Source organism: Muntiacus reevesi, chromosome 9 (assembly GCF_963930625.1).
Source record: "Muntiacus reevesi chromosome 9, mMunRee1.1, whole genome shotgun sequence".
Lineage (NCBI taxonomy): Eukaryota > Metazoa > Chordata > Mammalia > Artiodactyla > Cervidae > Muntiacus > Muntiacus reevesi.
Genome location: NC_089257.1, coordinates 47,480,789 through 47,506,053, shown reverse-complemented (window position 1 = coordinate 47,506,053; position 25,265 = coordinate 47,480,789). Strand labels below are relative to the sequence as shown.

The following is a 25,265-nucleotide window of genomic DNA, read 5'->3' as shown; positions in this document are numbered from 1 at the left end:
TAGAAGAAAACATAGGCAGAACACTCTTTGACATAAATTATAGCATTATTTTTTTGGATCTATCTCCTAAGGCAAAGGAAACAAAAGTAAAATTAAACAAAGTGGACCTAAGTAAACTGAAAAGCTTTTGCACAGCAAAGGAAACCATCAACAAAATTAAAAAACAACCTACTGAATGGTGGAAAATATGTGACTGATAGGGGTTAATATCCAAAATATGTAAGCAGCTGATACAGCTCAACATCAAAAAAAAAAAAAAACTAACTAAAAAATGAGCAGAAGACCTGGGTAAACATTTTTCCAAATGTATCCAGGTTGCCTACAGGTTGCCTACAACTTTGCTACTCATCAGATAAATGCAAATCAAGCCCTCACATCTGTCAGAATGGATATAGTCAAAAAGACCACACTTAAAAAGTTGTGACAAGGATGTGGAGAAAGGAAGCCTTTGTACACTGTTGGAGGGAATGTAAATTGGTGCAGCCAATTTACAGTGGAAACAGTTTGGAGGTTTCTTTAAAAACTAAAAATAGAACTACTCTATGATCCAGCAGTTCCACTCCTGGGTATATATCCGAAGAAAATGAAAATTCTAACTCACAAAGTTACATGAATCCCAGTGTTCACAGCAGCAGTATTTACAACAGCCAAGATATGGAAGCAATCTAAGTGTTCATCAATAGGTGAATGGATAAAGAAGAAATGGTGTATATATATACCATGAAATATTACTCAGCCATAAAAAAAAGTAAATTTTGCCATTTGCAACAATATGAGTGGACTTAGAGGATATTATGCTTAGTGAAATCAGCCAGAGAAAGACAAATACTGTGTGTTATCACTTATATGTGGAATCTAAAAAATAAAACAAATGAAAATAACAAAACAGAAACAGACCCACAGATATGAAAAATAAACTAGTGGTTACTAGTGGGGAAAGGGAAAATAGAAGGGGCATGATAGGGAATTTAGGGGTACAGCTACTATGTATAAAATAATAAACTAGAAGGATATACTATGCAGCACAAGTAATATAACCCATATTGTATAGTAACTTTTTTTATAGTAACTTTAAATGGAGTATAATCTATAAAAATTTTGAAGCACATTGTTGTACATCTGAAACTAATATAGTATAGTGAGTCAACTATACTTCAAAATATATATATAAGATTAAAGAGTTGTAAAAGATATAAAATGGGCCAAATATTAGTTATTGTTGAAGAAGAGTGATAGGTACATGGAGGTTTATTACACTATTCTCTCTTCTTTTAAAGAGATTTCTTTTTCTTTTTTTTCTTTTTCATTTATTTTTATTAGTTGCAGGCTATTTACTTTACAATATTGTAGTGGTTTTTGCCATACACTGACATGAATCAGCCATGGATTTACATGTGTTTCCCCATCCTGAACCCCACTCCCACCTCCCTCCCCATCCCATCCCTCTGGGTCTTCCCAGTGCACCAGCCCTGAGCACTTGTCTCATGCATCCAACCTGGGGTGGCGATCTGTTTCACACTTGATAACATACGTGTTTCAATGCTATTCTCTCAGATAATCCCACCCTCACCTTCTCCCATAGAGTCCAAAAGTCTGTCCTATACATCTGTGTCTCTTTTTCTGTCTTGCATATAGGGTTATTGTTACCATCTTTCTAAATTCCATATGTATACGTTAGTATACTGTATTGGTGAATTTACCACCATAAAAAGTTAAAAGGATAAACAACCAAGTAGAATTATGAGCAAGGGATATAAAACTACAATAATTGGAAAAATAAATACTAATTACCACTAGTGACTTATGGTACTGGTTATATCTTTGCACATAATGAGAAAGTTGATACATCAGCTCTACAATGTATTAGGTACCTAGACTTCTATCTTTCCACTCAGTGAACTTTACCTTGCTTTGGGGCCATAAAATGACTGCTCCAGCTTTGACCATTTTGTTCATTTTTCAGGAAGGAGGAAGGGGGAAAATCCCCAAAAGATTTATGTCAGCTGAGTCCATCTAAACTTTTTTAGAGTATCCCTTGAGCCCTAGATCAACAAAAAAACTCAGTAACAAGGCCTGTCCATATACAGAGGAAGCTGGAAAAATGTCATTTGTTTTGTGTTTAAATTAGGCACTTTGAAGAACCCAACAAAATCAGGGTTCTGTTACCAAGAAAAAAGGGGTGAGTATACATTGGATATATAACCAGAAAATTTCACCCTATAATTTCAGATTAGTCATTACTATTGTTACTTTATGCTTGGTTATCTTTATATATATTTTTTACCACTTTTTTTCTTTATTCATCATGGCCTCTTACATCCCTCTCCTTCCTTCTGGACTTAGTTTCTTCTGATGTACTTTCTTCATTTATTAGCTCTCTTATCAATGATTGCTGATATTAAATCCTCTTAAGTGTTTTTTTTTCCCCCAAAAAATCTTTATTTTACTCTTAATCTTAGTTGGGCATAAAACTCTAGGTTAATAGTCATTTTCCTCAGCTCTTTAGAAATATTCTTTTTTTTACTGTTTGTGGATAAAGCCTCAAATGATGTTCGAGTGTCCTTATTTTCATAAGGAAGCCTTGACTCTTCCCTAAATTTGCAGTTCTCACAAATTTTAGGTTTCAAAATGTCTTTTTTTGCATGTGTAGTAGTTGTCTGTGTTATATTTTTATAGACTTATTTTGTAGACGGGTATAAGTTGCCACATGAAAGAGACTTCTAGTTTGACATTGCTGTTTTGGGCAGGTAATTTGTAAGAGTTGATAGAAAAATTTTCATATTGCTATGTGGTCATATAGGGCATTGGCCAATCCACAGGTACCTCTTACACAGTGACTGCATCCCAAAAACTCAGCCAAGGAAAAGGAAGACAGATATAATCAGAGCTGCCTCCCTGTGCCACATCATCTACCAGGTATAGAAACCAAGGTAATTTAACTTTGCCTTCCACAAATACAAAAAATGGTGAAAGAATGCAGTTCATAAATACCTCAATGAATAGTATCCTAAATTGACTTCCTGAGTGTGCTACCAAATTATCTCTCCTCTAACACATGGCTATAACCATCCATTTACATTTGGAAAACAAGAGAAAGACAGATGTTTCAGGTTGATAGGTTATTTGCAATCATGTAGGAGAGTCTATCATTGCAAATGAGGACAACTTTGATATTCAATCCTCTTGTAGAACATGGTAACCTGTCCCAAGAAGCAAGTACTGTTTGCAAATGGAAGCCTTAAGTCACCAACCTCTTGGCTTACCAGATAAACTCTGGGGGAAGCAATGAGTGTAAAGGGATGTGGGTGTAAAGAGACATGTACTATTGCTTGATCAAGACTATGCTTCTGTGGTTGACTCCCCACATCTTTCAAAGATCTTTGCAAGAAACCACATTCAGAAACATTTGGACATGGTTGAATGCCTCATGTCTTGGTTAATGAGTAACCTTCTTTTAAGTTGGTATATTTCTGCTCTCACAAGGCTTTCTATTTTGGTTCTCTTCAGTCTCTCTAAAATTTCAGGGAAAAATTCTGAGTTTCAAAATGCATATAAGCAAGAAGAAGCTCATTTTACTATTTGGAATAATCTTTTTGGAACAGAATGAATCTGCAACTCTCTCTCTCCCCAAAGGTAAGTTCTCGGAAGTCTATCTTTGAAGAAATAACCTTTGCTGGCAGTGGGTATCACAGTTTCACTCCATATTCCTTTGGGAAAACAGGAGAAGCAAATATATTCTGGAGATCTAATTAGATTTCATGTAATTGATTTGGACTTCTGTCCTGCAGTCATCATATTAAACTGAATAGAAAATTTATGGAATATAAAATACAATGTGGATAAGTTGCACTGATCTGGAAAAAACTGGAATTATGCATTTATTTGAACACATTCCACAATCCCAACTCCTTTAATGGAACAAATTAGAGAAATCAGCATAAATTTGGAAGCATTTGTAGTCTTTTAAAAAATTATACTGCTTTTTACTGTAGTTTGATCTTTCCTGGTGGCTCAGTTGGTAAAGAATCCACCTGCAATGTGGGAGACCTGGGTTCAGTCCCTGGGTTTGGAAGATCCCTTGGAGAAGGGAAAGGCTACCCACTCCAGTATTCTGGTCTGGAGAATTCCATGGACTGTATAGTCCATGGGGTAACAAAGAGTTGGGTACGACTGAGCAACTTCACTTACTGTAGTTTACTGTATACAGTATACTGCTATAAATAGTAGATGTGAAGCCTATTTACTGCAGTATATTTTGCATATAAATGATTTTTTTTCTTCAAGTAATATAAGCTGAGAACAGTTCTTGGCAATCTTCTTCATAGTCAGATTTGTACCTCAAGAATCATATTTTCTATCTTTTCTTCGAGTTCAGGAAATACTAAATTTTGTGTATGCAAAATTCAGTTAACTGAAACAGCTAGAAAATAAGCTTCTGATTCAGTGTTATGCCTGCTCTGGATTCAGAATCAAGACAGTGTTACATCTGTGCTTTGTCATTAATTAACTGTGCATCTCTTTGATTCTTCATTTTCCCATCTGTAATGTGGGGATAATAGTGCTTGATTTATAGGCAGAGAATGGAAATGAAATGAGAAGCTATTTGAAAAAGTTTTGTATATTTTAACATATTGATCTAAATAGCTATGCTTTTACGGATATTTTCTCAAGAAAAGTCATTTGTCCATCCTTCCAACTTTTCTAAGTGTCTACTGTATACTAGGAATGTGCTAAACCTTGGAAGTACAGAGATGAATAAAACATTTTTTTTTCCCTCAAATAGTTCATAGTAAATGAGGGATCCAGGCAAAGAATTTTCTTTGGTGAAAACTATAAAAAGGGAGAGGAAAGGGTTTTACATGGGAGAGACACTTAACACAGTTTGAGGAAATCAAGGAAGACATCTCAATTGAAGTGATCTCCAAGCTGAAGAATAGGGATTAGAGGATTCAGCTAGGTAAAGAAGTGGGGCAATTATGAGGCAGGGCATTCTAGGCCTTCCTAGAGAACATGTAGAAAAGAATGACCTGCAGTAGGGACAGAAGGTAGATCTTCCCTGATTACCAAGCAGAATGATAAGTACATGGAGGTTCATTTATACTGTACTCTCTACTTTTGTAGAGATTTTAAGTTTTCCATCACAAAAAGATAAAAGCATAAACAACCAAGTAGAGATATTGGAAAAGGATACAAAACTTCAATACATGGAAAAATAAACACTAGTTACTAGTAAATAAATTTGAAAAATTTGATGTCACCGATAATTAGGCAAACTAAAAATTAACAATGTGCTTTAAGCATCTTAATCTAGCCCATCTCTTAGCTGAGGAGTCCAAAATAAAGCCAAAAAAAAAATGCAGAACAAACATTGAGGGTAACTAAGTAAATGTAGCTTTTTCAAGGATAAAATTTTTTCCATAAAAAGAAAAGAGTTCTTTTTCCCATCACCTAGCAACCCTTCTATCCTAACACCATTCTGGTATGTGAATTAGGACACTGTCTCCTTTCTAGTCCACTATCATTGAACAATCTGTTACTTTCCACTCTTAGAGAGAATTAAATCTAATATTTGACTGTGCCAGGCACTACTGACCGTGATCAGAGACTTCATCTCCTGGGTCAAGCAGAGGAAAAGATGCTAACACAAATACAGTCAAAGGTAGACTTCAGGGGCTTCTCTAGTGGCTCAGCGGTAAAGAATCTGCCTGCCAATGCAGGAGACATGGATTTGGTCCCTGATCCAGGAAGATCCCACGTGCCCCAACTACTGAGCCTCTGCTCTAGACTCTGGAAGACACAACCCCTGAGCCCATGTGCCCCAACCACTGAAGCCCGCATGCCCTGGAGCCCGTGCTCCACAAGAGAAGCCTTTGCAATGAGAAGTCTGTGCACTGCAACCAGAGATACTGTGCCCCTGCTTGTCGCAACTAGAGAAAAGCCCACAGAGCAACAAAGACCCAGCACAGCCAAAGAAATATGTAAATAAATCAATAAAATTACTTTTTTTTAAAGTTTAAGACAAATTATAGTATCACCCATTCAACCAATTAATTGAGCAATGTCTGGGCATCAGTCGGTGGGTTTGAAAGAATAGCCACAGTGGAATGTAATAAATGACACAGAAGCACAGAGCGCTCTGAGGAGCTTCTAAGGGGCCAGATGGCTTAGAATCAAAAGGAGACTGTATTCGTGCTAACCCAGTGGAGATCTACCTCTGAGGCCCTAAAATCTTCATATCAGAAAAGTAGATCTTCACAATATGCAGGTTCTATGTGAAAAAGCTGAACAATTGCTTATACTGCAAATCACAGTAAATCCCACAATTAATTTAAAGCCGTTTTGTACTATTTCTACATGCTGTATGCCTCACAGTATTTCTTGCTCAGAAGAGTTTCCTGTATACCTCAGAACTAAGAGTTATCTAATCTCTAAATGTTTGTCTTCCCCCTCCCCAGTTCCTACTTGTGGGCAGAGTCCAGTGAAGCCACAGCCTTTGAACTACCTGAACACGTTCAGTCGCATCGTTGGGGGAAGGCAAGTGGCAAAGGGTTCCTACCCTTGGCAGGTAAGTATCAGGAAACCTTCTCTGGTGGGATTAGAGCTGCCTCAAGATTGGATCTCTCAGAATCCCACACTACTCATCCGTATGCTCCATTCTCCTTAGTTCATCACCAGAGATCTCATGAGGGTGTACAAGGATCCAAGACCCTCCCGATGTTCACTAGTTGACTTCGAGAAAAGATATGTTCAGAATAGTCACAACCACTATTGGCTCACTCCAAAATTTAGAAATGCCATCCCAAACTTTCAGTCCCTAAGACAAAAATCCCACTTCAAATTTATAATTTAAAAAATAATTTTCTGACTCAATAAACATATTTAAGATATATAGATCTTGTTATAGTTAAAGGTGATGAGGGAAGTCAGTGGTGTCATATCCATGGGCCTACTTTATGTTTGGGATGTAAGGTTCATACCTATACCATAAGGCCCTTCAGGGAACAATCAAGAGTTTATAGTACATAGTTAGTCTCCTTAGTATGCAGTTAGTGTCCTAAGAATTCTGTGTCAATGTAATTTCCTGGTCCTTCTGTGCCTATATAAATGAGCTTGTGCTTCTGCCCCTAGACTATGGTTTTCTCACTTATCGTCTTTGAAATTCTCCTAATTTTCTTTACCCTGGGACCCATCTTGTCTCTTCATTTTGTAAGTAGAGTGATAGTTTTTTATTTTCACTTCTCTTGAGTCAGTCAAACTAACTTTTAGATCAGTGGATATTTAGCAATGATTGGTTGATTGAATTTTTTTCAGTGGGTTGATGGAATGGCTGAATCATTGCTGTTTGATTAACTGATGAATTAATTATTTGGTTGAAGAATTGGTTTATCAGTTTCTTACTTGGTCAATTAGTTGGCCAGTCAATTCAGAAGTTCACATTTAAGTCATAGTCAGGGATGATTCACTGACTTTTACTTACTTGTGCTTTATTCTATTCTTAGCCTTTTCTCTGTATTATTTTTTTTAATTGTTCATAGAAAAAAAAATTTTTTTTAGAAAAATTTTTTATCAACAAGGAGACAATTCTAAAAAAATTGCTTTTTTCTAATTTCAACAATGGAAGTAAAAGTATTTATTGTACCCTCTAAGTCATGTTGGAGTCAAGCCAAGTATCATGAGCAGGATAAGACATGATAGAAAATATACTGTAAAGATAGATTTAAAAATAAGATTGAAGAAGTTGTAATGGTTAAATAGTTAAAGACTGTTAAGAAAGCAGTAAATCCAAACTATTTCTCTAGGATGCCTAGAGGAATTGGAACAGACTTTGGAAGACTCCCTTATTCCTCACCTTGTCTTTATCTCAAACTTTTTCATCTAGCCTATGCTATACCTTATGTTTCTTTTTTTCCCTCTCTCTCTCTCTCTTCATTCACAGATATCATTCACATTGTTAGAGTAACATACTGGCTGAGCATTATCATATAAATAAATACCCACAATTTTTGTTACCAACTTGCTAAAGTCTCAAGTTAACTACCTCTCTTGTGGAACAGGGGTGGGAATATTCTGAGTCCAGCTTTGCTCTTCTTTGTGAAATATAGTGTGATTGGTCTACCACTTCACAGTTCAGATTTCTGATATTTATGAGTAAGATATCTGGGTCTCTTTTTCAGAATATGCTCAGTCTCCAGGTTTGGGGGGATCCCAGGGCATTAACTTGCTCCCATTTAAGGTCTTTGCAACTCAGGTGTCTCTGAAACGAAGGCAGAAGCATGTCTGTGGTGGGACCATCATCTCCCCACAGTGGGTGATCACGGCTGCTCACTGCGTTGCAAACAGGTAAGGAAAGTCCAGCCAATTGATAAAGGTTAGATTACCTTTCTTCTTCCTGGGAATCAGCAGCAATAACTCTATTAAAATATGGGATGGTGCAATGTATGCTTTAGGGGAAGATATGCTGGTCGCATAATATAAATAGGGCTCAAAGACATTGTCAAGGGTGCTAAGCTTGATAGAAAACATGCATTCCTTATAGGAGTGAAGACTTTGATATTTAAAATGATTGGATTAATAAAGAATAATATCCAAGTGAGAAAAAAAGCATCACAAAGATAGATTTGTGAAAGTTCTCCCCTTGTTTTCTTAAATTCTGATGAAAAAATCATCCTACTCATTATGCATCTTAATGAATGAATAAAAGAAAACAAAAGAAGGCCAATAAAACATGAAGAAAGGCTTCTGTGTCTTCCTTCCTATTGACCCTGGCTCTCTGAACTTTAACAATTTCCATCTTTTATCCTTTTTCTTGTGTGCTCCAAATGTTCTTTTGTTGCCAATGTTCTTGATACTCATAAAGCAGCAGTCAAGATCATGTCCCCCTATTTTCTCACTTTCATTTCATGTCTGCAAACATCTTCTGGATACTTCCTTAAGGCTGTACACTAATAGCTACCAAAGATACAAAGATGACTCAGAGGCGAATCCTGCCCTCCGAGAGTTGATAGTTTAAAGAAGAGTCAACTGATAATTTCACTGCAGTGTGGCATGTGGTTAGGCTAGAGAGATGCTTTGCATTGGGTTTGGTAGCTAATATAGCCAAGAGCCAGGGAAGTATACCAAGAGAAAATTATGCCTTTTCCAATGTTATATTAAATCATCTCTTCTGGATCCCCAGAGATCCCCTTCCAGATCCCAAAGGTCTTAATCCACTTCAATGCATGCTATCAAGTTCCTTTCAGATAACTTTGAGATAGCTCTTCAGTCTTTCCCATGTCATATTAGATCTCTAAAATACAAACACGAAGGAAGTAGGGGAAGATCCTCTCTTCCCATTGCTGTAATCAGTCCCAAAGCTCTGAGTATACATACTGTCTGGGATATCAGAGTTATGATGCTATTATGTCTTTCATGGTATGCATTATGTATTAGATCTCTGACATTAAAGCAGCCTACTTGATGAGAATCACCAAATTCTCCCAAAGGATATCAGTGATATTGAGACCAAGTCAACCATCCGGGGTAGCTTTAGATCTCTGAATTACAGTGTAAACACAAACCCTTGGACACTTAACAAATAACATTGCAAAGTATTCAGTTTATCTTATTATTAGTTCCACTTGAGGCCACTTTCACTAATCCCCCACTCACACTGGGAACCTCTACATTTGGAATCATTCTTACTTTCTCTGTTCAGTAGCTGCACATGTGCATTCTCCATCCATCTCATTTTGAAGAGGTCGGTTTGTCAACCATTACAACTCTACTCAGCTTCAATGAAATCCATCCCTTTTTTTTTACTCTTTCCTCCTCATAGAAATACTGTATCAACTTTCAATGTTACTGCTGGTGAATATGACTTGAGATATGTGGAGCCAGGAGAGCAAACCCGCACCATTGAAACCATCATCATACACCCGCACTTCTCTACCAAGAAACCAATGGATTATGATATCGCTCTTTTGAAGATGGCTGGAGCTTTCCATTTTGGTAAACATTTGAAGTTTACTGTGAATTGTCCACCCCATGTTCTCCAGAACTTCTGTTCCATAGCACAGTTCCTAAAGTATAAATTATGTAGCATGTGCCCAAGATTTCTGGATCATGGACTTTGAGACAGAAATTCGAGGTGGGGTTCCCCTACCTGACACTCATTTTGCTTGTGACTTTAGAGATACAATTAAGTGGAGTCAGGAAAGGGTCTTTCTTTGTTTGAAAAGAGATCCCTAGAGGTGCCAGTGACATCACAAGGCCTTTGGGGATCCACCTAGATGCCCGTTGGTGAGTGGCTTGTGGTGTCCCTCCTCCATGAATGAAACGAGCCCTGCCTTGCTCTTTTTCCTCAGATCAGTTTGTGGGGCCCATGTGTCTTCCAGAACCAGGGGAACAATTTAAGCCTGGATTTATTTGTACAACCGCAGGCTGGGGCCGCTTGAATGAAAGTAAGAACTACCATGCTCTGCTCTTAATCTGATATCAGAACTTTCTGGTAGGTAATCAGAATTTTTAATCTATTTGTAAAAGGCAGTGTGTAAACATTTTTAAAAATAGAGAATGCCACGTTGTACTTAAAGATTCAAATCTTTCCAAAAAACACAAGCCTGAATGGGGCATCTTCAATGCAGGGAGGAGAAAGAGCACCTTGCTGGGGTTTTCGTGTCTGTGTTTTCTAGATGGTGTTGCTCCGCAAGTCTTGCAGGAAGTGAACCTGCCCATTTTGACCCAGGATGAGTGTATTACAGCTCTGTTGACCCTAGAGAAACCCATCAGTGGACGGACCTTTCTCTGCACAGGCTTCCCAGATGGAGGTCGAGATGCATGTCAGGTAGGTGGGAGTAGTCAGGCTGACAGGTCCCAGACAGAGCTTCCCTAAGCTTTGCCATCAGATGAGAGGCTGAACTAAGGCTATAGGAAAGACTAGACTCTGGGAAGAAGGATCAGGAGTGAGAAGGGAGGTCAAGTCAAAATAAAGGGACAGTTTCCTTCACTGTTCCCCTGAAATTATCACAGCATTTTTAATCAGTGACCTGGGTTTGATCCCTGGGTTGGGAAGATTCCCTGGAGAAGGGAAAGGCTACCCACTCCAGTATTCTGGCCTGGAGAATTCCATGGACTGTATAGTTCATGGGGTCCAAAGAGTCGGACACGACTGAGTGACTTTCACTTTTATACCTCAATACAAGATAAAAAGTTCAAAAAAAGAAAAAGCCCCTTGTTTACAATATCAAAAGTATTCATAATTATTAGTGACACATTATAATGATATTTTCAATGTGTATATATTATCAAATACCTAGCTTCTAAACTTTTTGATGACAGTCAGTGATATCTCTTGGTTATTTACTACCAATAAATAACTGAATTGAAAAGACCAAAAAAATTAAAGGGACAGTTTAAACAACCTGTTTTTAGCAAGGACTGTGATTTCAAAGGAGGTCTTGTGCTCTTTCCAAAAGACCAAACATTGAAGACAATGCTGACAATGAACTCAGAGTTCTCCAGCCTGAAGGATAGGTGGCTCCTTCCTACTTAGAGATTTCCGGTTTGTGTATAATGGGAGCTTTTCTTTCTCTCCATCCCTCCTGCTGACCAAGAACTAAGGTCAATATGACTACTGGACAAGACTTCTCTGAGTCTGTAGGATGAGACAGGAGAAGGAAACAATCTGATGTCTGATGAAAGCCCCAGATGGGGAAGAAGGAGGTGGATTTGGTGGACTCCAGTGGTATTTCACGACTGAGCGACTTCACTTTCACTTTTCACTTTCACGCATTGGAGAAGGAAATGGCAACCCACTCCAGTGTTCTTGCCTGGAGAATCCCAGGGACAGGGGAGCCTGGTGGGCTGCCGTCTATGGGGTCGCACAGAGTCAGACACGACTGACGTGACTTAGCAGCAGCAGCAGTGGTATTTCAGGAATGAATGTGAATTGTACTTGCCTGTTCTCTCAGGTCCTTGAGTCCAAAGTATCAGAAGCGAAGAAATTCACTGGTCAATTCATTGATCCTTGTCTAGCATCTTAGAGGGGCACAGACACTGACAATGATGGTAACAGAGATCTTTTCTCCCTACAGGGAGACTCGGGAGGTTCCCTCATGTGCCGGAATAAGAAAGGGACGTGGACTCTGGCTGGTGTGACTTCCTGGGGTTTGGGCTGTGGCCGAGGCTGGAGAAACAATCTGCAGAAAGATGATCAAGGCTCCCCTGGGATCTTCACAGATCTTACTAAAGTGCTTTCTTGGATCCACAAACACATCCGAATTGGTAATCAAGCCAAAACATAAGGTCAAGAAGCTAGGGAACAAGAGAACATCAGCAGAGTCTAGGCAAGTCAAGACCATTGAGCAGACAGACTCTGCTTTCATCTTAGTGACTCACATAAGGATTGTGGTATTTACTGAGTCTAAAAATAGGACAAGCTGTGATTTGCACAGAGCAGAACTATTCAATGAAACATGAATACATCCATCCTAGACTTTGTCAAATTTGCATTTAATTAAAACTGTCTCAGCTGGTGATATGTTTACACCACTTACTTCTCACTTACTGTGCTAGCAAGATTCAGCAAGCTATAGCATGGGTCAGTGGTTATCAACCAGGGGGAATTTTGCCCCTTCAGGTGACAGGAACTGGAGACATTTTCTGTTGTCACAACAGGAGAGAAAAGAACCACTGGCATGAAGCAGGTAGGGGGCCATGGATGCTGCTAAGCGTTCTACAGTGCACAGGACAGCACCCCCACTCCCACCCAGCAAAGAAGGATTCAGCCCCAAATGTTAGTAATGCTGTGGCTGAGAAGGCCTGACATAGAGCCAGGTATTATAAATCTGAAAAGGCCAAGATCTGTATACATCCTTCTACTAGACTGACCAATGAGTTCATTGAAACTTCATTTTTTGCCTCCAAATCCAACTTAACTGGTGGTTTCCAACCTCAATAGGACTTCTGTTTCTTCCCAAAGGGGTTGATTTAAACTAGTTCAGGGAAAACTTGTGATTGTGTTCAAGTATATGGAACACTGGCAGGTATTTGAGTCCTCAGCTCAAGTTGTAGCTATCTCAGCAACTCTTTTATGGTTGTGGGTATGTTATTTCCATCTCCAGCCTCTCTTTTCACGAAAAATTAGAAGGGTAGCCCAGACGACCTCTTCTTGCTTTGTGTAATCTCCAAGCCAATGAACCCACTTAATAGAGTGAATCATCTTCTTAAAACACAAAGGCCCCTCTGCTGCTTTGTCAATTTATCCCTTCTGTTCTTTCCACAGATTATATTTTCATTAGTTACAAACTGACTTAAAAACCTCTGCACTTTTGGGCCAGGGAGATGCTAACTTCTTGAAATATTGTTCAAGATGCCACAAACCTTGAATCCCATCTTTCTTTTTCTTTCCCAGGGAAGCAGAGAAAGAGCTCCAGAGGTGGGTATTTTTCATCTCCTGCTCTTCTGGGAGCATGAATTAATCTCTACTATTTCTGAATATCGGTTCCCTTTATAATCAAAAGTCTTCCTCTGAAAGAATTCTCCATACTCACTATGCATAAAAACATCACTTGGAGCACTCGGTCATTCATCCCCAGCCAGTGAGGGCACACCCTCACCAGCAGGAGCCCCACATTCCCTCCCAGTTCACTTCTTGTCAATCCACAACTCCAGCTCAATTCAACAAACAGTTGTCAAATTCTCAGTTTGGATCTCAGACATGAGGGAGGAGGTGAAGTGGTGCAAATGTGGTCAGGTTTCTGAGCTCAGCTTGTTGAGAAAGCACAGGGAACCCACCCCAGGGTTACATTGCAAGTCTGCAGTGAATTCACTCTGTGATTTTGGGCAAGCTCCTTTCTACCTCTGAACCTGAGTCTCCTTATCCAAAAAGGAAGCAGTTTGGACCACATGGTCTCAAAGGCATCTTTAGCTCAGCAGTTCTGTGAGTCTGTGGAACTAACTCCAAAGAGCAAAGTGGGAAAAGAGTACCCTGAAAGCTCAGTGGAAAGAATGGCTGCTTCTAGCTGGAAAAAAAAAAAAAAAAAAAGACAAAAAGACAAGGGAGGCTTTGGAGCACAAACACTTTTAACCTGTACCTTAGAGAACAAAGGATGAATAGAATTTTGTCAGGTGAGGATGGGATACAAGTAAAGAAAAATAGTCCAGCTCAAGGAATTATTCTTATCAGAAGATGGATTCTAAAATAAGAAGATAGGAAAATTTAGGGTGTAATAGAGACCCAGCGAGTCAAAGCAGCTAAAGTATAGGCTATGTGAGCGGTTTTATGGGAAAGAAGATTAAACATATAACTTGAGACCAAATTATGGAAACTTTGAACACCAGTCAAAAAAATTTAGACTTTATTGAGTAATAGGAGTTGACTAACTAGATAAATAGATTAGAGCTATACTGAAGTGCTGTAAAACCTGTACATAGGGAATAAACTGGAGGAGAAATAATGCATAGTGGAATTATGAGATTATGCATTAGTTCAAGAGATAAGAAAATAAGGCTTGATTTAGGGCAATGGCCAGAGAATGAAAAGGAGGGCATAGAAATAGGATGAACTAGGACTGGATAGTCACTAAAGTTAAGGGTGGTGAGAAAAAAGGAGTGGAGGATGACACCAAATCTCTGAGCATGAAAAGCTAATAGAATACAAAAAGTATTCAAATCAGAAGTGGAAGCAGTTTTGCAGACACAAAGGAATTCCATTTGTAGTGTGTTAAGTTTAAGGTGAAGAGACCTAGGAGATGGTTGAAAATCAGAAGTTCAGGTAGAGATAATAATTAAAACTGAGTGTGAATGAGGTCAGAAGGCTCATGTAGAGAGAAATGAAAACTAAGAAGAGAACCTAGGAAATACCTGCATCTGTAGAGTGGATTTATGGGGTCAGAGAAAGAGGAGTAAAGGAGAAGATATCATAGAATCTCAAAGTTAAGCAAGATCTACAAGGAACAAAAAAGAATAAAGCATCACAGAAACCAAGACAGGAAAAGATTTCATAGAGAAAGGAAGGGTGCATGAAGAGTCGAGAGGTCCCAGTGTCTGCGTGCATTTTGGAGGGAGAGGGTTGCTGTGGCTAGCCATCACTGTTAGTCCTAATTCTCATGGCTTTCCCTCCCAGCCACATGCAGTGAGCAGGATCGCGTGGTCAGAGCATCAGAGGGGGAGCTGCACTTCCCAGAAAGCCCCTTCCTATATTATGAGAGCAAGCAGTGAGTAGCCCCTGTTGCCACCTCTGCCCCAACTCCCACCTCCAGTTTTTTCTTTTTTTTTTTAACTTGTTTTATATCAGAATATCTCAGAGAAGGCAATGGCGACCCACTCCAGTACTCCTGCCTGGAAAATCCCATGGACGGAGGAGACTGGTGAGCTGCAGTCCATGGGGTCGCTAAGAGTGGGACACGACAGAGCGACTTCACTTTCACTTTCCACTTTCATGCATTGGAGAAGGAAACGGCAACCCACTCCAGTGTTCTTGCCTGGAGAATCCCAGGGACAGGGGAGCCCGGTAGGTGGCCGTCTATGGGGTTGCACAGAGTCGGACACGACTGAAGCGACTTAGCAGCGGCAGCATATCGGAATACAGCCGATTACTAATGTCGTGATCATTTAAGGTGGACAGCAAAGGGACTCAGCCATATGTATACATGTATCCATTCTCCCCCAAACTCCCTTCTCATCTAGGCTGCCACATAACATTGAACAGAGTTCCCTGTGCTTATATGGTAAGACCTTGTTCGTTATTCATTTTAAACAAAGCAGTGTGTACATGTCCATCCCAAACTCCCTAACTATCCCTCTCCTCCATTCTCCTCCCACCACCCGGCAACCATAAGTTTGTTCTCTAAGTCTGTGAATCTGTTTTGTAAATAAGTTCATTCGTATCATTTCTTTTTAGATTCCACATAATGGATGTCATACAATATTCTTCTTCTCTGACTTCACTGAGTATGACAGTCTCTGGGTCCATCCATGTTGCTGCCAATGGCATTATTTCATTCTTTTCGATGGCTGAGTAATATTCCATCATAAATATGTACCATATCTTCTTTATCCATTCCTTTGTCCCACCTCCAGTTTGACTCTGCCCCACTCACTGGACAGTGACAGCCACTTTCTATCTGAAAATGACACCCTCTCAATGTGTCTACCTGCAGACAGTGTGCCTGGACTCTGTTGGCACCAGAGGGAATGCACGTGCTCCTCAGTTTTTCCCACTTTGATGCAGAGTCTTGTGACCATAATTACCTGTCGATATATTCTTTAGAAGACACACTTATTGGTGAGTGGATTTTCACACTGTCAAATGGACACTAGTGCTAGGAAGACTTAACGGGGCCTGGTTATAATATGTCTAGCCCCAAGGCATTTATAAACAGCACACTTCCTGTCTCCACTGTTGAGATTTTGAATTGATGGTGGAAAGGAATGAAATCTGAGCCTGTGTGAGGACTGGAAGGCCCCAGTGCATTTCACTTACGCCTTTGCTTCCCATGGAACCAGCCTTCCTAGACTCATTTGCCAGACCTGGAGCCCACTGGGAGTAAAATGCAGACCTACAGTTGTGCCTTTCAGGGCCTCTCGGGCAGAATCCTGCTCTCTTGAGCATGAAAATAACCTTTACCTGCCTCATTCGGCTCAGAAGGAAGACAGCAACAGATAACCACAAGTAGGAGACAAAAGTTACTACTTGTGTATATAAGAAACAGAAATGGAGGTGCATTCCTGTGGTTCTGAAGTGGAGATGATATGGCCTGTCCCCACTTCCCCCAGGAGACCTTTAACAATGTCTCAGGAGCAGATTTTGGCTGTCACAACTAGAGAGAATGTTGCAAAACACTTTTGCAGCCAGGGATGCTGCAAAACATCCTACAATGTGCAGAATAGCCTGAATACACAGAACGTTCCAGTTCAGAACATTAGTAGTGCCAAGGTTGAGAAGCCCTGGTTCAGACAAGCCTGCACTATCATGAATGTTCAGGTCCCTGTAAGTCTTTTAATGGGTGCTGTTTTCTAGGCTCTGAGCAAGACTCTTCTTTCTTATGTTGCAGCGAAATTCTGTGGAGAGAGACTGGCTTCATCAGTTCTTATTGGCTCCAATGCTATAAGGCTGAGCTTCATCTCTGATAACACAGATTATGCCGTTGGGTTCAATCTCACCTATAAAGCTCTTAAACCAAACTACCTTCCTGGTAAAACTGTTTACTCTTATCATACACTGTGCTGACCTTTTGCAGAAGTTGAGGCCCCATAGGAATTAGATGAGGGGTAGGGAGACCACCCAAGGCCCCCTGAGCTCCACAGCAAAGAAGAGCCCAAGGTCAACGAGACATGGAGTACAGAGGCTCCTCATGCAGTCTTGCAAATGCATGCTTGTTGCCCACCCACATGAGTCGAGAGAACTTGATGACTTCTCCAGAACCAGTGCACAGACCTCCCGCTTCTTGATGGCTCTGCCTGAAGAGTCAGTTCAGGCATCTCTCGTGGGGAACACAAGGGTGAGAACAAAGAGGTCCCCTCTGTCCATGGTGATGCCGCTGCTTGGACCTTCTCCTTTGTATTGCAGATTCTGGCTGTGACTCCTTAACGATCCTGTTTGAAGAAGGCCTCATACAGAGTCTTCACTATCCTGAAGACTACAGCGACATGGCCAGCTGCAATTGGGTCTTTCAAGCCCCCAAACATTACCTAGTTAAGGTACCCTTATTTGGCTGTGAATCTCCACAGAATCGCTCACATGGACACCATGAGGGCAGAGGTTTTTACCTGATGCATTTGCTGCTGTATCCCTTGTACCTAAAACCTAGCACCTGGCAAACGAATCTCTTGATAATTACTTGATATCAGAGCGGCGTATTCTGCCCTGCAACTACCCGCACTTGCCACTAGATGGCAACTGTGCGCTTTCGGTTCAGTTCAGTTGCTCAGTCGTGTCCGACTCTCTGCGACCCCAAAAACTGCAGCACAGCTGCTTCCCTGTCCATCACCAACTCCCGGGGCTGACTCAGACTCCGATCCAGACAGTAGGTGATGCCATCCAATCATCTCGTCCTCTGTCACCCCCTTCTCCTCCTGCCTTCAATCTTTCCCATCATCAGGGGTTTTTCAAATGAGTCAGTTCTTCGCATCAGGTGACCAGAGTATTGAAGTTTCAGCTTCAGCATCAGTTCTTCCAATGAATATTCAGGACTGATTTCCGTTAGAATTGACTAGGTGGATCTCCTTGCAGTCCATGGGACCCTCAAGGGTCTTCTCCTGCACTACAGTTCAAAAATATCACTTCTTCGGTGCTCAACTTTCTTTATAGTCCAACTCTCACGTCTATACATGACCATTGGAAAAACCATAGCTTTGACTAGAAGGACCTTTGTTGGCAAAGTTATGTATCCCCTTTTTAATATGCTATCTAGGTTGGTCATAGCTTTTCTTCCAAGGAGCAAGCGTCTTTCAATTTCATGGCTGCAATCACCATCTGCAGTGATTTTGGAGCCCAGCAAAATAGTTTCTCACTGTTTCCATTGTTTCCCCATCTATTTGTCATGAAGTGATGGGACTGGATGCCATGATCTTAGTTTTCTGAATGTTGAGCTTTAAGCCAACTTTTTCACTCTCCTCTTTCACTTTCATCAAGAGGCTCTTTAGTTCTTCACTTTCTGCCATAAGCATGGTATCATCTGCATATCTGAGGTTACTGATATTTCTTGTGACAATCTTGATTCCAGCTTGTGCTTCATGCAGCCCAGCATTTCCCATTATATACTTTGCAAAAAGTTAAATAAGCAGGGTGACAATATACAGCCTTGACATACTCCTTTCCCAATATGGAACCGGTCTGGTGTTCCATGTCCAGTTCTAACTGTTGCTTCTTGACCTGGCATACAAATTTCTCAGAAGGCAGGTCAAATGGCCTGGTATTGCCATCTCTTCAAGAAATTTCCAGTTTGTTGTGATCCACACAGTCAAAGGCTTTGGCATAGTCAATAAAGCAGAAATAGATGTTTTTTTGGAACTCTCTTGCTTTTTTGATGAGCCAGCGGATGTTGACAATTTGATCTCTGGTTCCTCTGCCTTTTCTCATTCCAGCTTGAACATCTGGAAGTTCATGGTTCATGTACTGTTGAAGCCTGGCTTGGAGAATTTGAGCATTACTTTGCCAGCATGTGAGATGAGTGCAATTGTGTGGTAGTTTGAACATTCTTTGGCATTGTCTTTCTTTGGGATTGAAATGAAAACTGACCTTTTCCATTCCTGTGGCCACTGCTGAGCTTTCCAAATTTTCCTGGCTTATTGAGTGCAGCACTTTCACAGCATCATCTTTTAGATTTGAAATAGCTCAACTCGAATTCCATCACCTCCACTAGCTTTGTTCTTAGTAATGCTTCCTAAGGCCCACTTGACTTCATATTCCAGGATGCCTGGCTCTAGGTGAGTGATCACACCATTGTGGTTATCTGGGTCATAAAGATCTTTTTCGTATAGTTCTTCTGTGTATTCTTGCCACCTCTTCTTAATATCTTCTGCTTCCGTTAGGCCCATACCATTTCTGTTCTTTATTGTGCCCATTTGTGCATGAAATGTTCCCTTGGTATCTCTAATTTTCTTGAAGAGATGTCTAGTCTTTCCCATTCTATTGTTTACCTCTATTTCTTTGCATTGATCACTGAGAAAGGCTTTCTTATCTCTCTTTGCTATTCTTTGGAACTCTGCATTCAAATGGGTATATCTTTCCTTTTCTCCTTTGCCTTTCACTTCTCTTCTTTTCACAGCTATTTGTAAGGCCTCCTCAGACAACCATTTTGCCTTTTTCCTTTTCTTTTTCTTGAGGATGGTCTTGATCTCTGTCTCCTGTACAATGTCACGAACCTCCATCCATAGTTCTTCAGGCACTCTATCAGATATAATCCCTTGAATCTATTTGTCACTTCCACTGTATAAGCATAAGGGATTTGATTTAGGTCATACCTGAAGGTCTAGTGGTTTTCCCGACTTTCTTCAATTTAAATCTGAATTTTGCAATAAGGAGTTCATGATCTGAGCCACAGTCAGCTCCTGGTCTTGTTTTTGCTGACTGTCTAGAGCTTCTCCATCTTTGGCTGCAAAAATATAATCAATCTGATTTCGCTGTTGACCATCTGGTGATGTTCACGTGTAGAGTCTTCTCTTGCATTTTTGGAAGAGGGTGTTTGCCATGACCAGTGTGTTCTCTTGGCAAAACCCTGTTAGCCTTTGCCCTGCTTCATTCTGTACCCCAAGGCCAAATTTGCCTGTTACTCCAGGTATCTCTTGACTTCCTACTTTTGCATTCCAGTCCCCTATAATGAGAAGGACATCTTTTTTGGGTGTTAGTTCTAGAAGGTCTTGTAGGTCTTCATAGAACCGTTCAACTTGCAGCTTCTTCAGCATTACTGGTTGGAGCATAGACTTGGATAACTGTGATATTGAATGGTTTGCCTTGGAAACGAACAGAGATCATTCTTTGAGTTTTGAGATCAGAGGCAACTGTGTTCTTTACTTTTTGTTGTTTTTGAGTTGCAGAGGCAACTGTGCACTTTACTTTTTGTTGAAAAGCTGCCTTTACCATATACCAAGTTAACTTGTTCCATCCATGTCTAGTCCTTTCAGGAAATAAGCATTTCTTCCTTATTAATTAAACTGTTACCAAAACACATTGTGGGACATAGATAACAAAAGTGCGGTGCAGAACAGGTTCAGGGACTAGCATAACGTGTAGCAGGAGGGGTGATAGAAGGCAAGGCTGAGATCAAAGTATGGAGGGCTTTAAATGTCAGGATACAGAATACATAGAGCCTTCGACTGCGGTGTTTGGGTCATCTGTTTGTATGCTTGTTCACTTAACACTAGTGTGCTGTCAGCAGACAGACCTTCAGGTAGATGGCACTGCGGTCAGGGTAAGATTGGAATTAAGCATTTATTTAGAACATTTTCTTTTTAATTATTGAAAGCAAGAAAGTATATGAAGGAGACAAAGTAGATTATAAAACAATGGGGAAGGAGCAAGGGTGAACGAGACCTCAAAGTTCTCGTATATTTGAGGCCAAAAAAAAAGATATGACCTAGGAGAAGAACCAAATTGGTGCAGTGTTATGACAGTCCAGAGAAGAGAGCTTTTAAAACAAAAACCAAAACAAACAAAAAGTTACGGTCAATAGCTTGAATTTCCCATACAAAGTTAGAATTTGAAGAGAAGGAGGATTCCTCCCTTCTTTGGCTTGCCTTCCTCTCCCTCCCTCCCTCCACCACCTCTTCTCTTGATAGATCTTGATCTCCTTCCCTCTTTTCTCTCTCCCTTCCACAGAGAAACCATTGTACAGCTCTGAAACATTTTGTTCTTTTCAAACATTCTTTTAAATGTTAACCAAGTAAAAAGACAGAACTTTTTAAAAAATAAGGAAGACTGAGCACCTGTTATCCAGTCCCCACCTCAGCCCCTCATAAAGAAGGTAGAATAATTGAGATGGACAATTGAAAGGAGGTGGAGGTGGTGGCATCTGAAAGGTCAAGTGAGGTCAGATGTCAGAGGTAGAACAAGATCACACAGGTTTTAAGTGTGAGAAGACACAGAGGAAGTAAGGCAAAGGTAGCTGTTTTCATTCTAAAAGTTCCTGAAACCCAAGCAGAGTCAGGCAGATGGTTCAAAAAGAAGTGGGATTAAGGGAAGCTATGTAGTGGGATTAAGGGAAGTATGTAGGGCTTCCCTGGTAGTTCAGTTGGTAAAGAATCTGCCTACAGTGCAGGAGACCCGGGTTCGATCCCCGGGTTGGGAAGATCCCCTGGAGAAGGGCATGGCAACCCACTCCAGTATTCTTGCCTGGAGATTCGCATGGACAGAGGAGCCTGGCAGGCTAGAGTCAATGAGATCGCAAAAGTCAGACATGACTTAGTGACTAAATCACCACCACCATATAGTGACAGAGGAGAAAAGATTAAGTATGAGCATATTTCCAAAAATAGGAAGAAGACAAAATTTAATTGAAAGTCTAAACATGGAAGAGCTAGAAGTGATTCAAAAACACCTGTGCAACCAATTACACTGAGTGCTGTGCATCGGTGAAAAGATGCACTCACATCGGCCAGCGGCAGCATCACCCTGCAGGGCCCGTTTGAGACAGTCATTTGTAAGTTGGTAGGATAGGTCATGACTATGTGCAGACCATCTGACTCAAAGAGAAAAAAGTCTGTTTTTATTATTCATCATAAGTTTTATTGCTCTGCATGTTCTGTTCACCAACTTTGAACATTTTAAATTCTAAATTTTAAATATTATATTATACAAAATAGGTTTGTTGTTTATTGTTCAGTCACTAAGTCATGTCCAACTTTTTGCCGCCCCATGGACTGCAGCACAGCAGTCTTCCCTGTCCTTCACGATCTCCTGGAGTTTGCTCAGACTCGTGTTCATTGAGTCAGTGATGCTATCTAACCATATCAGCCTCTGCAACCCCCTCACTTTTAGAAATATTTTGAATTTTCTTTATTTTTTATAGGGATTATAGATTCCCTGTGTGGGAAATATCTGGTTTAAAAAGATTTATGTAATTTTCCTCGTTTTTTAAAACCTCTTTCCATAAGATAGGATGGTCAGAGTAACTGAAAGTATCTGTTTTCAGAAAGAATTCCAGGAAGGATTTAAGAAATGTTTGAATGAATCCTATTTCTGACTTGTCTCCTTGACCCCATGTCTTGTTACCATGAATCATCATTTGGCTCCACTTCTGTCCCAGACATACAGGCCTCTGTGTCTTTTGCCAAGTGTTTAGGATCCATTGAATCCCCATCACCTGCATGTATAAAATCTAGACTGCTACCTCATCATTTCTATCTCCCACTGCTCCTTTCTTTAAACTCAATTGGTTAGGGATATCAGATTGCTTGAACATAGTTCTTTGAAGTTTCTTTGCTCCTCTAAGGAGGCAACTGGGGAACTCAAATATTTGCGTTTTCCCACCCTTATATTTGGCCCATAATCAGGTGCTTACATGTTTCTAGAGGTTTGGGAGCCTGTGGTTTAGCATCTTTTCCTAAGTAATATAACTCACTCACAAATGCCCCGTTACCTTTCTCATCTTGCTCCAGAGCAAGCTGAACAATTGAAATTCTTCTGCTTGATCAAAATTAGTTAATGTATTCATATTGTCAACTCTGGATGTAACATGGAGCCTTCTCAGCTTTCATTTCAGGACCTAAAAATAGAAGAAAATGGAGACTGCACTTCCGACTATGTGAGCATACACGGGGATGTAGAAAGGAAGAAAGAAATAGGTTTGTGCAGGGGCTGTGATTCAATCTAGAGGGGTGGGATGGGGAGGGGGAGATGGGAGGGAGGTTCAGACAGGAGGGGACATATGCATACCTGTGGCTGATTGATGTTGAGGTTCAACATAAAACAACATAATTCTGTAAAACAATTATCCTTCAATTAAAAAATAAATAACTTTTAAAAAACAAAGAAATAGGTTTGTGTTCCCTGGGAGCCTCGGCTTCCCTAGTTTGCATCTGGGTCTGGTCCTTCTTGGGAATCCTTTTAGGGAATAAAAGGGATGTGGTGGTTCAGTGGTCCTTTCCTGCATCATCTCCATCCTCCCCTGTGCTCTCATCACTTCTCCTCCTTCTCCCCAATTGTGGGGGGAGGCATGGAGCGAGGGTGGGGAGAGCTTCAGGGAAAATCAAAGAACCATTTCATTAGGAAGGCCCACATAGACTAGGGGTCAGAGGGGGAAGTGCCATTGAAATAAGCCCTGTGGCTGGAATCAGTTCTCTTAGTGGCATTCCCAGTGGGAGTATTTGGGAGATAAACACAATTGAAATGTTAGCAGGGTTAAATATGTAGTACAAAGAAGCAGTCTGCCTTTTCCATTTTGAAAATGAATTGTGACATCCACCGGAAAAGTCTTTTTCTTAACAGTTACCTGAAGGACAATCTCTTTGCTTCTATCCACTGCCATGTCTATGTGCTGGGCCCTGGATCCTGTGCTGCTTGGGCTGGGCTTGGACCAGCTCGCCTCTGTGGCTTTGCTGTCCCCACCCCCGTGGTGGGCATCACCGGGGTAATGTCCATCAGCTTCCAGTCCAATGAAAACACGGCCTTCAGAGGCTTCCAGGCTACAGTTTCCTTCATTCACGAAACAGGTAAGAGGACTGAGGTACCAACTCTGAGTCTCATCTCCTGATGTGGTAAATAGAGCAACCTGTAGAGCTCAGCGTTGGTACAGTCAACTCTCTATTCACTGACTCTGTGAACCCTGAACCGCTGTTCCTGGGGTAATGTGGAGCTAGGTTCCTATCAGTCTCTGGTTTTATGTGTATTTCTGTTTCAGGTACCTTATTTAATATACGTTGTTGACTCATTAACAGTCTCATTAACAGTTGACTCATTAACACTGAGCTCACTCACAGCCATTACCACTGTAACTGAACAAAGTTTATCCACCACATAGGGCACAACCCGGCCTTTTTGCACTTAGGAACACTAGATGGCACTGAAGCACTATGTTTAGGGCATTTTCAACCACCAAAGAAAGCACAAAAATGCAGAGACATGGACTAGAGACTGTCACAGAGTGAAGTAAGTCAGAAAGAGAAAAAAAAAATCAAATATTAATGCATAGAAGTGGAATCTAGAGAATGGTACAGATGATCTTATTTGCAAAGCAGAAATAGCGACACAGATGGAGAAAACAAGTGTAGGAATACCAAGAGGGAAAGGGGGACGGGGTGGGATGAATTGGGAGATTGGGACTGACGTGTACGCACTGTTGACACATGTATAAAATAGGTAACTGAGAACCTACTTCAGAGCACAGGGACCTCTACTCAATGCTCTGTGATGGCCTAAATGGAAAGGAAATCCAAAAGAGAAGGAATATACATGTGTTCAGCTCAGTTCAGTTGCTCAGTCATGTCCTACTCTTTGTGACCCTATGAACTACAGCACGCCAGGCCTCCCTGTCCATCATCAACTCCCGGAGTTGACTCAAACTCATGTGCATCGAGTTGGTGATACCATCCAGCCATCTCAACCTCTGTCATCCCTTTCTCTCTCTTCCTGCCTTCAATCTTTCCCAGCATCAGGCTCTTTTCAAATGGGTCAGCTCTTCGCATCAGGTGGTCGAAGTATTGGCGTTTCAGCTTCAGCATCGGTCCTTCCAGTGAACATTCAGGACTGATCTCCTTTAGGATAGACTGGTTGGATCGCCTTGCAAGGGACTCTCAAGCCTTCTCCAACATCACAGTTCAAAAGCATCAATTCTTTGGTGCTGAGCTTT

General features: G+C 40.7%; 1 protein-coding gene across 1 annotated transcript; it reads left to right on the top strand.

Moving 5' to 3' along the window:
* Positions 1-3,545: 3,545 nt before the first annotated feature.
* Positions 3,546-24,170, top strand: OVCH2 (ovochymase 2). Its single transcript, XM_065946117.1, has 14 exons — positions 3,546-3,633; positions 6,456-6,565; positions 8,249-8,340; positions 9,815-9,987; positions 10,344-10,439; positions 10,671-10,822; positions 12,072-12,269; positions 13,399-13,414; positions 15,104-15,194; positions 16,140-16,264; positions 17,034-17,174; positions 17,549-17,679; positions 23,169-23,262; positions 23,998-24,170. The coding sequence occupies exons 1-14, from the start codon at positions 3,546-3,548 to the stop codon at positions 24,168-24,170; spliced, it is 1,680 nt and encodes a 559-aa protein (XP_065802189.1).
* Positions 24,171-25,265: the final 1,095 nt, after the last annotated feature.